We start from the raw sequence: 18,773 nt of genomic DNA, 5'->3' as shown, positions 1-18,773 counted from the left end.
GTTATGTTGACCATTCTGTCATTACCTAATATTATGTTGACCATTCTGTCATTGCTATAGTACTATTATGTTGATCATTCTGTCATTACTATAGTACTATTATGTTGACCATTTTGTCATTACTATAGTACTATTATGTTGACCATTCTGTCATTACTATAGTACTATTATGTTGACCATTCTGTCATTACTATAGTACTATTATGTTGACCATTCTGTCATTACTATAGTACTATTATGTTGACCATTCTGTCATTACGAAATATTATGTTGACCATTCTGTCATTACTATAGTACTATTATGTTGACCATTCTGTCATTACTATAGTACTATTATGTTGATCATTCTGTCATTACTATAGTACTATTATGTTGACCATTCTGTCATTACCTAATGTTATGTTGACCATTCTGTCATTACCTAATATTATGTTGACCATTCTGTCATTACTATAGTACTATTATGTTGACCATTCTGTCATGACCTAATATTATGTTGACCATTCTGTCATTGCTATAGTACTATTATGTTGATCATTCTGTCATTACTATAGTACTATTATGTTGACCATTCTGTCATTACTATAGTACTATTATGTTGACCATTCTGTCATTACTATAGTACTATTATGTTGACCATTCTGTCATTACTATAGTACTATTATGTTGACCATTCTGTCATTACCTAATGTTATGTTGACCATTCTGTCATTACCTAATATTATGTTGACCATTCTGTCATTACTATAGTACTATTATGTTGACCATTCTGTCATTACGTAATATTATGTTGACCATTCTGTCATTACTATAGTACTATTATGTTGATCATTCTCTCATTACTATAGTACTATTATGTTGACCATTCTGTCATTACTATAGTACTATTATGTTGACCATTATGTCATTACGAAATATTATGCTGACCATTCTGTCATTACTATAGTACTATTATGTTGACCATTATGTCATTACTATAGTACTATTAAGTTGACCATTCTGTCATTACGTAATATTATGTTGACCATTCTGTCATTACTATAGTACTATTATGTTGATCATTCTCTCATTACTATAGTACTATTATGTTGACCATTCTGTCATTACTATAGTACTATTATGTTGACCATTCTGTCAGTACTATAGTACTATTATGTTGACCATTCTGTCATTACTATAGTACTATTATGTTGACCATTCTGTCATTACTATAGTACTGTTATGTTGACCATTCTGTCATTACCTAATATTATGTTGACCATTGTCATTACTATAGTACTATTATGTTGACCATTCTGTCATTACTATAGTACTATTATGTAGACCTTTCTTACATTACTACAGTACTATCATCTTGTTTTTATAAGACACTAACACACAGTCAACTTACACACAGCTCTGACACACACACTTATCCCATCTAACCACTAGGCTACCTGACATTGTTGCAGTGAGTGGGATTGGTTCCACTCCAATAGAAGGCTTATCGTTTAACTACTGTAGGTTTAAAAGTTCCTATCAGCATTATATCATTTGAATCACCCAGTATTGGCCCTGGTTCAGCAGCAGACTGCCAATAATCTGTGTGGATGTATTTGCCTTCTGCAAGGCCTGCAGTGACTAGCCTCTGTGTTCCCCAACCCCAGCCTTGCCAGATTACTTTTTTGGCTGGTCTGTTTTGGGATTTTTCAAATTATGATTTTTCCGACTGACATTACATTTTGTCATTGAAATGTCCCTAGGTCATTTAATACTATTGTCATTGAAATGTCCCTAGGACATTTAACACTAAACAGCCACCAAAGTTAGATGTTTGGAGGGAATGAGGGGGATTTCAATGTCTGTCAATTGGATGTTTGGAGGGAATGAGGGTGATTTTCAATGTCTGTCAAAGTCTGCTTTGAAAAACAAAAACCTGTTAGATAATCTCCAAATTGGAAAAACTACAGGAATTATATTCAAATTAGTTATAATAGAGTATCAAATAATACAACCTTATTTCACTTGTTCAAACACCTTCAGAATTATACTAGACTCCCTGAAGCTCCAGTAAAATTCTCTTGACAACACCTGGCCGAAGTAAAAATAGACTCCCTGAAGCGTCGCTCGTCAGATACATTTATTTTCTGTCATCACCTCTCATGGGTTTGAATGTATTCACACGACTGATAATTGAAGAGACAAGCAGAGGATTCATTTCAAAATACTTTTACACGCTTTTCATTCTCACCAAACTGTTGCTAAGAAACTGGCGATGAATGTAATTGATTGAGCGGATGCTTTACTGCAGAGCGGATGATTTACCGCAGAGCGGATGCTTTACCGCAGAGCGGATGCTTTACCGCAGAGCGGATGCTTTACCGCAGAGCGGATGCTTTACCGCAGAGCGGATGCTTTACCGCAGAGCGGATGCTTTACCTCAGAGCGGATGCTTTACCGCAGAGCGGATGCTTTACCTCAGAGCGGATGCTTTACCTCAGAGCGGATGCTTTACCGCAGAGCGGATGCTTTACCTCAGAGCGGATGCTTTACCACAGAACGGATGCTTTACTGCAGAGCGGATGCTTAACATGGTTGAAGAATAATAATACCATAAAATATATAATTACATCATATGGCCAATGAGATGCTCCTGCTGCCCAAGAATAAGAGAAGATAAAGTCATCATACTGAGTGGCTTCAGAAAGTATTCACAACCCTTGACCTTTTCCACATTTTGTTGTTACAGCCTGACTTTAAAATAAATTACATTGAGATGCTGTGTCACTGGCCTACTCACACTACTCCATAATGTCAAAGTGGATTATGTTTTTAGACATCTTTTTTTTACAAATTAATGTCGAGTCAGTCTAAGTGTTCAACCCCTTTGTTATGGGAAGCCTAAAATAGTTCAGGAGTAAAAATGTGCTTAACAAGTCACATAATAAGTTGCATGGACTCACTCTGTGTGCAATAATAGTGTTTAACTTGATTGTTGAATGACTCCTCTTTGTAACCCCCACATATACAATTATCTGTACGATCCCTCAGTCGAGCAGTGAATTTCAACCACAAAGACAAGGGTGGTTTTCCAATGCCTCGCAAAGTAGGGCACCTATTAGTAGATGGGTTAAAAAAAAGCAGACATTGAGTCACTTTCAGCATGGTGAAGTTAATTACACTTTGGATGGTGTCTTCGATTATAATCACAGCCGTATATATCCCCCCCCAAGCAGACACATCGATGGCTCTGAACGAACTTTATTTGACTCTTTGCAAACTGGAATCCATTTATCCGGAGGCTGCATTCATTGTAGCTGGGGATTTTAACAAGGCTAATCTGAAAACAAGACTCCCTAAATTTTATCAGCATATCGATTGCGCAACCAGGGGTGGAAAAACCTTGGATCATTGTTACTCTAACTTCCGCGACGCATATAAGGCCCTGCCCCGCCCTCCTTTCGGAAAAGCTGACCACGACTCCATTTTGTTGATCCCTGCCTACAGACAGAAACTAAAACAAGAGGCTCCCACGCTGAGGTCTGTCCAACGCTGGTCCGACCAAGCTGACTCCACACTCCAAGACTGCTTCCATCACGTGGACTGGGAGATGTTTCGTATTGCGTCAGATAACAATATTGACGAATACGCTGATTCGGTGTGCAAGTTCATTAGAAGATGTTGAAGATGTCGTTCCCATAGCAACGATTAAAACATTCCCTAACCAGAACCCGTGGATTGATGGCAGCATTCGCGTGACACTGAAAGCGCGAACCACTGCTTTTAATCAGGGCAAGGTGACTGGTAACATGACCGAATACAAACAGTACAGCTATTCCCTCCGCAAGGCTATCAAACAAGCTAAGCGTCAGTACAGAGACAAAGTAGAATCTCAATTCAACGGCTCAGACACAAGAGGCATGTGGCAGTGTCTACAGTCAATCACGGACTACAAGAAGAAATCCAGCCCAGTCACGGACCAGGATGTCTTGCTCCCAGGCAGACAAAATAACTTTTTTGCCCGCTTTGAGGACAATACAGTGCCACTGACACGGCCTGCAACGAAAACATGCGGACTCTCCTTCACTGCAGCCGAGGTGAGTAAGACATTTAAACGTGTTAACCCTCGCAAGGCTGCAGGCCCAGACGGCATCCCCAGCCGCGCCCTCAGAGCATGCGCAGACCAGCTGGCCGGTGTGTTTACGGACATATTCAATCAATCCCTATACCAGTCTGCTGTTCCCACATGCTTCAAGAGGGCCACCATTGTTCCTGTTCCCAAGAAAGCTAAGGTAACTGAGCTAAACGACTACCGCCCCGTAGCACTCACTTCCGTCATCATGAAGTGCTTTGAGAGATTAGTCAAGGACCATATCACCTCCACCCCACCTGACACCCTAGACCCACTCCAATTTGCTTACCGCCCAAATAGGTCCACAGACGATGCAATCTCAACCACACTGCCCTAACCCATCTGGACAAGAGGAATACCTATGTGAGAATGCTGTTCATCGACTACAGCTCGGTATTCAACACCATAGTACCCTCCAAGCTCGTCATCAAGCTCGAGACCCTCGAGACCCCGCCCTGTGCAACTGGGTACTGGACTTCCTGACGGGCTGCCCCCAGGTGGTGAGGGTAGGCAACAACATCTCCACCCCGCTGATCCTCAACACTGGGGCCCCAGAAGGGTGCGTTCTGAGCCCTCTCCTGTACTCCCTGTTCACCCACGACTGCGTGGCCATGCACGCCTCCAACTCAATCATCAAGTTTGCGGACGACACAACAGTGGTAGGCTTGATTACCAACAACGACGAGACGGCCTACAGGGAGGAGGTGAGGGCCCTCGGAGTGTGGTGTCAGGAAAATAACCTCACACTCAACGTCAACAAAACTAAGGAGATGATTGTGGACTTCAGGAAACAGCAGAGGGAACACCCCCTATCCACATCGATGGAACAGTAGTGGAGAGGCTAGCAAGTTTTAAGTTCCTCGGCATACACATCACAGACAAACTGAATTGGTCCACTCACACAGACAGCATCGTGAAGAAGGCGCAGCAGCGCCTCTTCAACCTCAGGAGGCTGAAGAAATTCGGCTTGTCACCAAAAGCACTCACAAACTTCTACAGATGCACAATCGAGAGCATCCTGGTGGGCTGTATCACCGCCTGGTACGGCAACTGCTCCGCCCACAACCGTAAGGCTCTCCAGAGGGTAGTGAGGTCTGCACAACGCATCACCGGGGGCAAACTACCTGCCCTCCAGGACACCTACACCACCCGATGTTACAGGAAGGCCATAAAGATCATCAAGGACATCAACCACCCGAGCCACTGCCTGTTCACCCCGCTATCATCCAGAAGGCGAGGTCAGTACAGGTGCATCAAAGCTGGGACCGAGAGACTGAAAAACAGCTTCTATCTCAAGGCCATCAGACTGTTAAACAGCCACCACTAACATTGAGCGGCTGCTGCCAACACACTGACACAACTCCATTCACTTTAATAATGGGAATTGATGGGAAATGATGTAAATATATCACTAGCCACTTTAAACAATGCTACCTTATATAATGTTACTTACCCTACATTATTCATCTCATATGCATACGTATATACTGTACTCTATATCATCGACTGCATCCTTATGTAATACATGTATCACTAGCCACTTTAACTATGCCACTTTTTTACATACTCATCTCATATGTATATACTGTACTCGATACCATCTACTGTATCTTGCCTATGCTGCTCTGTACCATCACTCATTCATATATCCTTATGTACATATTCTTTATCCCCTTACACTGTGTATAAGACAGTAGTTTTGGAATTGTTAGTTAGATTACTTGTTGGTTATTACTGCATTGTCGGAACTAGAAGCACAAGCATTTCGCTACACTCGCATTAACATCTGCTAACCATGTGTATGTGACAAATAAAATTTGATTTGATTTGATTTGATCAATACACCTGTATCTTTGTGGTGACTGAGTGTATCTTCTAACTCAGTTGCCGGAGAGGAAGGAAACCGCTCAGGGATTTCACAAACAGTTAGAGTTTAATGGTTGTGATAGGAGAACTGAGGATGGATCAACAACATAGTAGTTACTCCACAATACTAACCTAAATGACAGTGACAAGAAGGAAGCCTGTACAGAATACAAATGTTCCAAAACATGCATCCTGTTTGCAATAAGGCACTAAAGGAAAACAGCAAAAAAATGTGGCAAAGAAATTAACTTCACGTCCTGAACACAAAGTGTTAAATCCAATACAACACATCACTGAGTACCCTCTTCATATTTCAAGCATGGTGATGGCTGCATCACGTTATGGGTGTGCTTGTCATCAGCATTTTGGATACAAGCAAATGGAATAGAGCTAAGCACAGGCAAAATCCTAGAGGAAAACCTGTTTTAGTCTGATTTCCAATAGACACAGAGACTAATTCAGCAGGTCAATAAACTAAAACACAAGGCCAAATCTACACTGGAGTTGCTAACCAAGATGACATTGAATGTTCCTGAGTGGCCTAGTTACACTTTTGACTTAAATCAGCTTAAATGGCTGTCTAGCAATGATCAACAACCAACTTGACAGAGCTTGAAGAATTAAAAAGAATAATGTGCAAATATTGTAATATTCAGGTGTGCAAAGCTCTTACAGACTTACCCAGAAAGACTCACATCTGTAATCGCTGGCAAAGGCATTTTTATTTAAATAGTCAAGTCAGTTAAGAACAACTTATTTTCGTTGACGGCCTAGGAACAGTGGGCAGAACGACAGATTTCTACCTTGTCAGCTCGGGGATTCGATCTTGCAACTCTTCTGGTTATTAGTCCACCGCTTTAACCACTAGGCTACCTGCTGCCCCAAAGGTGATTTGCTGCCAAAGGTGATTCTAACATGTATTGACCCAGGGTTGTGAATACTTATGTAAATTAGATTTTTTATTTGATTTCATTTGCAACAAATTTGCAAAAGAAAGCTACAAACAAGTTTTCACTTTGTCTTTATGAGGTATTGTGTGTAGATGGATGAGAAACCAAATCTCAATTGAATCCATTTTGAATTCAGGCCGTAACACAATGTGTAATAAGTCAAGGTGTAATGAATACTATCTGGAAGTTTCCCTAACCCTGAAACGGCACAGTTTCTTCATATCAGAAGTGTTGTTAACTATGTTTTATGTTGTGTTTCTATTATTACTTACAATGGGCCTCAGGATGGCATCTCTGTGCATTCAAATTGCCGTCGGTAAAATAACATGCCATTGTGTTCGTTGTCCGTAGCTCATACCATAACCCCACCGCCACCATGGGGCACTCTGTTCACAACGTTGACATCAACAAACCGATCCCCCACATGACGCAATACACGTGGTCTGCGGTTGTGAGGCCGGTTGGAAGTTCAGCCAAATTCTCTGAAACGACATTGGAGGCGGCTTATGGTTGAGAAATGAACGTTAAATTCTCTGGCAACAGCTCTGGTGGACATTCCTGCAGACAGCATGCCAATTGCACGTTCCCTCAAAACTTGAGACATCTGTGGTATTGTGTTGTGTGAAAACTACACATTTTAGAGTGGCATTTTATTGTCCCCAGCACAAGGTGAACCTGTGTAACGAGCATGCTGTTAAATCAGCTTCTTGATATGCCACACCTGTCAGGTGGATGGATCATTTTGACAAAGGAGAAACGCTCACTAACAGGGATGTAAAAAAATGTGTGCACAACATTTTAGAGAAATAAGCTTTTTGTGCATATGAAGAATTCAGCTCAAGAAACATAAGACCAACACTTTACATGTTGTGTTTATATTTTGTGCACAGTATCAGTCAAAATGTTGGACACACCTACTCATTCAAGCGTTTTTCTATATTTTTTACAACTTTCTACATTGTAGAATAATAGTGAAGACAAACTATGAAATAACACATATGGAATCGCGTAGTAACCAGAAAAGTGTGAAACAAATCAAAAAAATATTTGAGATTCTTCAAAGTAACCACCCTTTTGCCTTGATGACAGCTTTGCACACTGTTGGTATTTTCTCAACCAGCTTCAAGAGGTAGTCACCTGGAATGCATTTTAATTAACACGTGTGCCGTGCTAAAAGTTAATTTGTGGAATTTCTTTTCCTTAGCGGCTTTGAGACGATCAGTTGTGTTGTGACAAGGTAGGGGTGGCATACAGAAGATAGCCATATTTGGTAAAAGACAAAGTCCATATTATGGCAAGAACAGCTCAAATAAGCAAAGAGAAACTACAGTCCATCATTACTTTAAGACATGAAGGTCAGTCAATACGGAAAATGTGAAGAACTTTGAAAGTTTCTTCAGGTTCAGTCGCAAAAACCATCAAGCACTATGATGAAACTGGCTCTCGTGAGGACCGCCACAGGAAAGGAAGACCCAGAGTTACCTCTGCTGCAGAGGATAAGTTCATTAGAGTTACCAGCCTCATAAATTGCAGCCAAAATAAATGCTTCACAGAGTTCAAGTAACCAACACATCTCAACATCAACTGATCAGAGGAGACTGCGTGAATTAGGCCTTCATTGTAGCGGGTGCGTAATTGGCAGCAGAGAAGTCAGGCGCAGGAGAGCAGAACTGGGTGATAACCGGAGATGTATTAAGCAAAACCAACGGCATCCAGAACAAGCTAAATAGGCACAAAAATAACCCGTCGTGCGCTCACGGGGAACGTGCACAAGCACTACAATAAACAATCCCACACAAAGACATGGGGGGAACAGAGGGTTAAATACACAACAAGCACTACAATAAACAATCCCACACAAAAACATGGGGGGAACAGAGGGTTAAATACACAACAAGCACTACAATAAACAATCCCACACAAAGACATGGGGGGAACAGAGGGTTAAATATACAACAAGTAATTGAGGGAATTGACACCAGGTGTGAGGAAAAACAAGACAAAACAAATGGAAAATGAAAAGTGGATTGATGATGGCTAGAAGAACGACGCCGCCGAGCGCTGCCCAAACAAGGAGAGGACCCGACTTCGGCGGAAGTTGTGACATTCATGGTCGAATATCTGCAAAGAAACGACTACTAAAGGACACCAATAAAAATAACAGACTTACTTGGGCCAAGAAACAAGTGAACGGATGATCTCCGCATGTGTGGTTCCCACCGTGAAGCATGGAGGAGGAGGTGTTATGGTGTGGGGGTGCTTTTTTCGTGACACTGTCAGTGATTTATTTAGAATTCAAGGCACACTTAACCAGCATGGCTACCACAGCATTCTGTAGTGACACGCCATCCCATCTGGTTTGTGATTAGTGGGACTATCATTTGTTTTTCAACAGGACAATGACCCAGCACACCTTCAGGCTGTATAAGGGCCATTTGACCAAGAAGAAGAGAGACAGAGTGTTGCATCAGATGACCTGGCCTCCACAATCACCCGACCTCAACCCAATTGAGATGGTTTGGGATGAGTTGGACCGCAGAGTGAAGGAAAAGCAGCCAACATGTGCTCAGGATATGTGGGAACTCGCATGCTGGAAAAGATTTCCAGGTGAAGCTGGTTAAGAGAAGAGTGTGCAAAGCCGTCATCAAGGCAAAGGGTGGATACTTTGAAGAATCTCAAATATATTTTGATTTGTTTAACACTTTTTTGTTTACTTCATGATTCCATATGTGTTATTTCATAGTTTTGATGTCTTCACTGTTATTCTAGTTACCTCTGATCTGACCAAAACCAGTCCTCTCAGGTTTGACTAAAACACAGCAGGGTGGAGAGCAAATGTTTTTTTCTGACAAACAGGCCAAAACCTTTTCAAAGTCTCATGACACAAGAGCGTCCATTATCTGAATACATTCACACCCACGATCCTGTACATTAACAACTACGCAGTGTTATACTACTATGGTCTTGATCATTACTAAAAGCAATTTGCACAGACTATAAATGCTTCCGTGCTGGCCCTCTTAAGGGGAGAATACACACCTATATCCTTCTACAGAGACGAGATGCAAGTGGTGCTTTGTGACGGCTAACTTTCCTGAGAAAAATGAAATTCCAAAACGTTAAAACACCAAAAAATGAAAAACACAAAACAATGACATGATGTCTTTCTTTAAATAGCATGAGTACTCTGACAGCAGTCGAGTCTTTGGTCACATTCCCATGATGCTTCGCTGGAACGGAAACGTCAGGAGCCACAGACGAACTCAGTGATGCTCTACGCCGCCGAGAAGGTAGATCTGACAGAATCTTCTCGTAACTGACGATGTTTCCCGATGTCATGTTCCTCCCTGGCGGCGCGTCTCTCAATGGTTATAGTGTAGTTCTTCCTGTTAGGAACAACAAAAGCTTTGAGTTCACATTCATTACAATTTTATTTAGACCAGGCAATAATATATGTTTACTGTGATGCTTAATGTATAGCTGTCATGTCTGTATTCCCACTATAGCTGTCATGTCTGTATTCCCCCTATAGCTGTCATGTCTGTATTCCCCCTATAGCTGTCATGTCTGTATTCCCCCTATAGATGTCATGTCTGTATTCCCCCTATAGATGTCATGTCTGTATTCCCCTATAGATGTCATGTCTGTATTCCCCTATAGATGTCATGTCTGTATTCCCCTATAGATGTCATGTCTGTATTCCCTATAGATGTCATGTCTGTATTCCCCTATAGATGTCATGTCTGTATTCCCCTATAGATGTCATGTCTGTATTCCCCTATAGATGTCATGGCTGTATTCCCCCTATAGATGTCATGTCTGTATTCCCCTATAGATGTCATGTCTGTATTCCCCTATAGAAGTCATGTCTGTATTCCCCTATAGAAGTCATGTCTGTATTCCCCCTATAGATGTCATGTCTGTATTCCCCCTATAGATGTCATGTCTGTATTCCCCCTATAGATGGCATGTCTGTATTCCCCCTATAGCCTGTCATGTCTGTATTCCCCCTATAGCTGTCAGTCATTATGCTTTTCCTATAGATCAGTGCTGTCTTTGAGGTTAAAATGAAGCTCGAATCCAGTTGAAATGAGCCAAACACCACTGAACGTAACTTTCAGTTTAAGCGGTTGAAATTCTGTTTTACCTGATGAAGTAGAAGGCTATGAGCAGTGCAGTCCCCAGCAGAGCTCCCACTATGATCCCAGTAACAGCAGATACTCCTAGTCCACCTGCTCGGAGAGGAAGACGGAGGCTATTAGTTAGGCTAACGACACCTCTGCTACACACCTGTGTGTGAATACCTGCACTATATTTTTAACTTGATTGTCTGGAGTGTCAGATAGGTGGGGTGTGCAGGTATTCTGCCCTTAGGGGACTACCTCAGACAAGCTCATCGTGTGGAGGATGATTTCAAATGTATATCGAAAACCGGAGATGAATACCTGCAAGCTAGAGCTGAATACCTGCATGCTAGATCTGAATACCTGCATGCTAGATCTGAATACCTGCAGGCTAGATCTGAATACCTGCATGCTAGATCTGAATACCTGCATGCTAGATCTGAATACCTGCAGGCTAGATCTGAATACCTGCATGCTAGATCTGAATACCTGCATGCTAGATCTGAATACCTGCATGCTAGATCTGAATACCTGCATGCTATATCTGAATACCTGCATGCTAGATCTGAATACCTGCATGCTAGATCTGAATACCTGCATGCTAGATCTGAATACCTGCATGCTATATCTGAATACCTGCATGCTATATCTTAATACCTGCATGCTAGATCTGAATACCTGCATGCTAGATCTGAATACCTGCATGCTAGAGATGAATACCTGCATGCTAGATCTGAATACCTGCATGCTAGATCTGAATACCTGCATGCTAGATCTGAATACCTGCATGCTAGATCTGAATACCTGCATGCTAGATCTGAATACCTGCATGCTAGATCTGAATACCTGCATGTTAGATCTGAATACCTGCATGCTAGATCTGAATACCTGCATGCTAGAGCTGAATACCTGCATGCTAGATCTGAATACCTGCATGCTAGATCTGAATACCTGCATGTTAGATCTGAATACCTGCATGCTAGATCTGAATACCTGCATGCTAGAGCTGAATACCTGCATGCTAGATCTGAATACCTGCATGCTAGATCTGAATACCTGCATGCTAGAGCTGAATACCTGCATGCTAGATCTGAATACCTGCATGCTAGAGCTGAATACCTGCATGCTAGATCTGAATACCTGCATGCCAGATCTGAATACCTGCATGCTATATCTGAATACCTGCATGTTAGATCTGAATACCTGCATGCTAGATCTGAATACCTGCATGCCAGATCTGAATACCTGCATGCTAGATCTGAATACCTGCATGCTAGATCTGAATACCTGCATGCTAGATCTGAATACCTGCATGCTAGAGCTTCTGTTTCCTTTATTAGCGAGTCCCATGTCAAGCACTGAACCCCTACATTAAACATCTGCACTGAACCCCTACATTAAACATCTGAGACAAAACTTGGGGTGTTTCAATCTCATGGTTTGATGTGTGGAGACAGAGACAGAAGCTGTGGAGATAATTTACATGATGTGTCAGACAGGTCTGTGTTTGTTGGTGGAGACAGAGAGAACAGGACCGTTCTGTTTGTTGGTGGAGACAGAGAGAACAGGACAGGTCTGTTTATTAGTGGAGACAGAGAGAACAGGACAGGTCTGTTTATTAGTGGAGACAGAGAGAACAGGACCGTTCTGTTTGTTGGTGGAGACAGAGAGAACAGGACAGGTCTGTTTATTAGTGGAGACAGAGAGAACAGGACAGGTCTGTTTATTAGTGGAGACAGAGAGAACAGGACCGTTCTGTTTGTTGGTGGAGACAGAGAGAACAGGACAGGTCTGTTTATTAGTGGAGACAGAGAGAACAGGACAGGTCTGTTTATTAGTGGAGACAGAGAGAACAGGACAGGTCTGTTTGTTAGTGGAGACAGAGAGAACAGGACAGGTCTGTTTATTAGTGGAGACAGAGAGAACAGAACAGGTCTGTTTGTTAGTGGAGACAGAGAGAACAGGACAGGTCTGTTTATTAGTGGAGACAGAGAGAACAGAACAGGTCTGTTTGTTAGTGGAGACAGAGAGAACAGGACAGGTCTGTTTGTTGGTGCGTGTAGTGGTGGAGACATACACAATAATTTGTGTCTTATTAGTTTAAGCACACTGTGTTTTTGTCTATTTTTGTGACTAAGATGAAGGTCAGATCAAATTTTATGACCAATTTATGCAGAAATCCAGGTAATTCCAAAAGGTTCACATAGTTTTTCTTGTCCCTGTATATTAGAGATAATTTACATGATTTGTCTGGCAGGTCTGTGTGGTGCACTCTGTGCCGTCCTTTCAGTGTGAAGAGTTCAGGGTTGAACACCGGAAGCATCTGGAAACTCTCGTTCACACCAAAGTAGTTACACACCGTCTGAAAACACAAACACCAAAGAGGTTAGCTACAGACCTCTGAAACAAGGACAGTCAATCTCATACTCTGTTAGCATTTTCCTGTTGGCTGCAACTCAAAAAAGGTCCATAAATATAAAGATCATTAAGATCATATTACAGAATCAGTAACAATAAACACAGCACGCAAAGAAACTGAAAGAAGTGATCCCATCCCATTCCCCCCAGGGTCCCATTCCATTCCCCCAACGTCCAATCCCATTCCCCCCAACCCATTTCCTCCAACCCCTCATCCAATTCCCCCAACGTCACATCCCATTCCCCCAGCATCCCACCCCATTCCCCCAGCGTCCCATCCCAGTCCCCCAACGTCCCATCCCAGTCCCCCAGCGTCCCATCCCAGTCCCCCAACGTCCCATCCCAGTCCCCCAACGTCCCATCCCAATCCCCCAACCCCCATCCCAGTCCCCCAGCGTCCCATCCCAGTCCCCCAGCGTCCCATCCCAGTCCCCCAGCGTCCCATCCCAGTCCCCCAGCGTCCCATCCCATTCCCCCAGCGTTCCATCCCATTCCCCCAACGTCCCATCCTATTCCCCCAGCGTCCCATCCCAGTCCCCCAACGTCCCATCCCATTCCCCCAGCGTCCCATCACATTCCTCCAACGTCCCATCCCATTCCCCCAGCGTCCCATTCCAGGACTAAATCAGGGTCACACAGAGTTCTTTAACCTTCTACTGCAGTGGACTAAATCAGGGTCACACAGAGTTCTTTAACCTTCTACTACAAGTGTGCTAAATCAGGGTCACACAGTGTTTCTTGGTAGTCTTAAACTAATCACCTTATACACCTCACACACATGGTTCTGGGCTTAACAAAAAGAAGACGCCTGCACTATGTCAGATATAGAGTTGAAATGTATTACATTTTGAGTTTGCATCCCAATATTATACTTTATATACGTCACAGAAGACTGAAATATAACACACCTGTTCGACATAGAAACACTGGCAAGTTTTTGGGGGAAATTCTCTTTATTAACTATGAAATTATAAAAAACATGAATCACATTCCACTCGCTTTTGAGCATTGACTCCAGGAAAAGTGCTACAGGGTTTCTCAGATTCACGTAGATCTGTAGACCTTTTTTAATGGCTAGCTCAGAATATGAGCATTCCAAAAGGTGTTTATATACTATGGAGATCAGTCCTTTCGGAAGCCCAGATCATTTCTTTATAAATTCCATCATTAGATGGTTCGGTAATTGTGTTTCCCAAGGGACTCCAGAGGCCAGCATTGCTGACCTAAATTGTAAATCTAGAAAAAAAGGAGTTGCCTGGTCATGTGTATTTCAAATCTAAATGTAATATCTTGGAATTTCTTTCAAACCATTACTATCTATGACATGGATAGGGTACGGATTACACATTTGGAACCTAGGGGGATGCAAAAGACAGCCCTCGCGATTGCAAAGCATTATTGTGAAATGTTGGAGTATTTGCATACCAATTTGATTCCCAGTTACATTGTTTTTCAATGTACAGTCCTTTATGAAGAGAATCTATAAGGGGGCATTTGACAAGACAAATGGCAGTATATGGTTTCAACCCGTCGGATCACTGGGGACGCAGGAGGTTACAGGATTAAGTTATCTGTTCTTACATCATAGGTATAGGGTTGGTTTGCTTTTTAGATTATTATTATTAACACAATTACAGACAGGTGGGACCTGATTCTAGATCAGCACTCTTACTGAGAGACTCTTTATGACCTGATCCTAGATCAGCACTCCTACTGAGAGACTCTTCATGACCTGATCCTAGATCACGACTCCTACTGAGAGACTCTTCATGACCTGATCCTAGATCACCACTCCTACTGAGAGACTCTTTATGACCTGATCCTAGATCACCACTCCTACTGACAGACTCTTTATGACCTGATCCTAGATCACCACTCCTACTGAGAGACTCTTCATGACCTTATCCTAGATCACCACTCCTACTGAGAGACTCTTCATGACCTGATCCAAGATCACCACTCCTACCGAGAGACTCTTTATGACCTGATCCTAGATCACCACTCCTACTGAGAGACTCTTTATGACCTGATCCTAGATCACCACTCCTACTGAGAGACTCTTTATGACCTGATCTTAGATCACCCCTCCTACTGAGAGACTCTTTATGACCTGATCCTAGATCACCCCTCCTACTGAGAGACTCTTTATGACCTGATCCTAGATCAGCACTCCTACTGAGAGACTCTTCATGACCTGATCCTAGATCACCACTCCTACTGAGAGACTCTTCATGACCTGATCCTAGATCACCACTCCTACTGAGAGACTCTTTATGACCTGATCCTAGATCACCACTCCTACTGAGAGACTCTTTATGACCTGATCCTAGATCACCACTCCTACTGAGAGACTCTTTATGACCTGATCCTAGATCACCCCTCCTACTGAGAGACTCTTTATGACCTGATCCTAGATCACCACTCCTTCTCTGGGACGCTCTATGAATGACGGCCCTGATCAAGAGCCGTGCAGGAGGTTCAGGATTAGGTTGAGGCTCTGTTCTTACCTCATAGGTGCCTGCCTCGGTGTTTGTCATGCTCATCACAGAGAAGTCTCCGTATCTGTCCCCGTTGAAGTCCATAGACACCTGGCCTGCGATGCCTGCCCAGCGACCAGAGGACCAGCGGCATGCAAAGAATGGCAGAATTAATTAGCAAGAGCCCAACATTCCAAGGAAAACAGAGAACAGAGAGCGGAGTGGAGAAATTCCATCACCGGCCAATATAACAGGAAATCCCATCTCTCCTCCCGCCGTTTGTGTTGGCAGGCCCTACTAGAAATGTAATTTAATCCCTCCGCCTGTGTTCCCAAATGTTTGGCATTTAAAAAATATTATTTATATTAACAAGAAAATATGACCCTGTTCTTGACCATTCCTACTGATCAAAACATCGTTATTTAAGAGCTGGCAATGTGGCGGTTTGGCCTCTTAACCGGTTTGTCCAGTGGACATGTGCTCTGCGACTGCAATCTAATCATTGCAGATGAAAGGCAACACTGTAGTCAGCCTCTGACTCATCCCCCTCCAATTAGACAACACATTAATTGTAGTTTAGCTTTCATATTCTGTTGTCTTGAGGAGATATTCTGGTGCTGCAATCCTACACACATTCTGCAAAGGAAATCTGGGGGATTTCAACAATTTTCTGGTTAACAGGTCTGGGGATATGACTTTTTGGTTAACATGTCTGGAGAGACATAATGCTGCACTAGCTGCTCACTCCACTCTTTATTACACTGAGACAGAATCCCTGTGTAAGGAATAGGGTGCCATTGGGACACGTATCTCACTGTGTAAGGAATAGGGTGCCATTGGGACACGTATCTCACTGTGTAAGGAATAGGGTGCCATTGGGACACGTATCTCACTGTGTAAGGAATAGGGTGCCATTGGGACACGTACCTCACTGTGTAAGGAATAGGGTGCCATTGGGACACGTATCTCACTGTGTAAGGAATAGGGTGCCATTGGGACACGTACCTCACTGTGTAAGGAATAGGGTGCCATTGGGACACGGATCTCACTGTGTAAGGAATAGGGTGACATTGGGACACGTACCTCACTGTGTAAGGAATAGGGTGACATTGGGACACGTACCTCACTGTGTAAGGAATAGGGTGACATTGGGACACGTACCTCACTGTGTAAGGAATAGGGTGACATTGGGACACGGATCTCACTGTGTAAGGAATAGGGTGACATTGGGACACGTATCTCACTGTGTAAGGAATAGGGTGACATTGGGACACGGATCTCACTGTGTAAGGAATAGGGTGCCATTGGGACACGTATCTCACTGTGTAAGGAATAGGGTGACATTGGGACACGGATCTCACTGTGTAAGGAATAGGGTGATATTGGGACACGTACCTCACTGTGTAAGGAATAGGGTGACATTGGGACACGTACCTCACTGTGTAAGGAATAGGGTGACATTGGGACACGTACATCACTGTGTAAGGAATAGGGTGACATTGGGACACGGATCTCACTGTGTAAGGAATAGGGTGCCATTGGGACACGTATCTCACTGTGTAAGGAATAGGGTGACATTGGGACACGTACCTCACTGTGTAAGGAATAGGGTGATATTGGGACACGTACCTCACTGTGTAAGGAATAGGGTGACATTGGGACACGGATCTCACTGTGTAAGGAATAGGGTGACATTGGGACATAGTTTGAATAATGAGCAGAGGGTTTTTGTTTTTTTTACCTTCAAATGTTCTGTTCCACATACGATAGGTGATCTCTGCTCCGTCCTTCTTGGTGAGGCCGTTCCTGATGGCTTCGTGCAGCGCCAGGGCGTACAGCAGCAATGCATCATGGAACCCTTCCACAAACATGTTGATCTGGAGGGGGGGACAACAGACAGGAATATTAGAATCATAATAATACATGAAGATAGGGATGAAACTAATGAATGAATGGCAGATTCATCACTTAAATAAAGAAACCAAAAACAGATAGTCCTTTCATACTATATAAACACGGTGTTGTCTTGCAGTGGGTCTCTGGCCTTCAAATACTTTAGAGTGATTAATGAGAAGAAAACATTGGACCCAGATGCAAAGTCTCTTAGATGGATTCCTTCCTCTTTACTCAGGTTGTCAAGGCAACTGCCAACAACTAATTTGGCAATTTATTGAAGGGAGGGAGGGAGGGGGAATGATGGGAGGAAGGAGAGCTGATAACAGAGGATGGTAGGGTAAGGTACAGAAGAGGTCGTCCCCGCCCCAGTCTGGTGATGGCAGGGGAAACACTGAATTCCAATGCATACGTAACATCTCAGAATGATGATTCAAATCAAATCGAACTTTATTTGTCACATGCGCCGAATACAACAGGTGTAGACCTTATGTCACAACCTACTAGGAGTGGTGGGTTGGAATCAGGCGCAGAGAGCAGGGTTCAGTAAATCGTGATTTATTCTCCGGCCAAAAAACGGTCACGCCAACATACAGGGCGCATAAAACAGACCAGCCCAAACACAGGACCAAACAGTCCGGAGAATACAAACATGAAACCACAACCAACAGAGTAACAAAAAAACAATCCCGCACAAAACAAGGGCAGGTCAAACTACTACATATAGGGAAGCTAATTAAACTAAAATACACACAGGTGAAACTAATAAGACAAAACCAACAGACAAACGAAAAAGGGATCGGTAGCGGCTAGTAGGACGGTGACGATGACCGCCGAGCACCGCCCGAACAGGCAGGGGAGCCAACTTCGGTGGAAGTCGTGACACCTTACTGTGAAATGCTGACTTACAAGCCCTTAACCAACAGCGCAGTTG

The 18,773-nt window shown here is 43.0% G+C and overlaps 1 protein-coding gene across 1 annotated transcript in view; it reads right to left on the bottom strand.

The window, feature by feature from the left end:
• Window positions 1–9,383: 9,383 nt before the first annotated feature.
• Window positions 9,384–18,773, bottom strand: part of LOC112241028 (atrial natriuretic peptide receptor 3-like) — a 73,456-nt gene continuing 64,066 nt past the window's right edge. Inside the window, exons 4-8 of the mRNA XM_042320219.1 lie at window positions 17,688–17,823; window positions 15,977–16,071; window positions 13,293–13,413; window positions 11,075–11,159; window positions 9,384–10,313 (exon numbers count right to left, since the gene is read on the bottom strand). Of these exons, the coding sequence (XP_042176153.1) occupies window positions 10,202–10,313; window positions 11,075–11,159; window positions 13,293–13,413; window positions 15,977–16,071; window positions 17,688–17,823 (549 nt within the window). The 3' untranslated portion in view covers window positions 9,384–10,201. The remainder of the gene's footprint in view (window positions 10,314–11,074; window positions 11,160–13,292; window positions 13,414–15,976; window positions 16,072–17,687; window positions 17,824–18,773) is intronic.

Source organism: Oncorhynchus tshawytscha, linkage group LG04 (genome assembly GCF_018296145.1).
Source record: "Oncorhynchus tshawytscha isolate Ot180627B linkage group LG04, Otsh_v2.0, whole genome shotgun sequence".
Classification (NCBI taxonomy): domain Eukaryota; kingdom Metazoa; phylum Chordata; class Actinopteri; order Salmoniformes; family Salmonidae; genus Oncorhynchus; species Oncorhynchus tshawytscha.
This window is presented reverse-complemented; position numbering and strand designations above follow the sequence as displayed.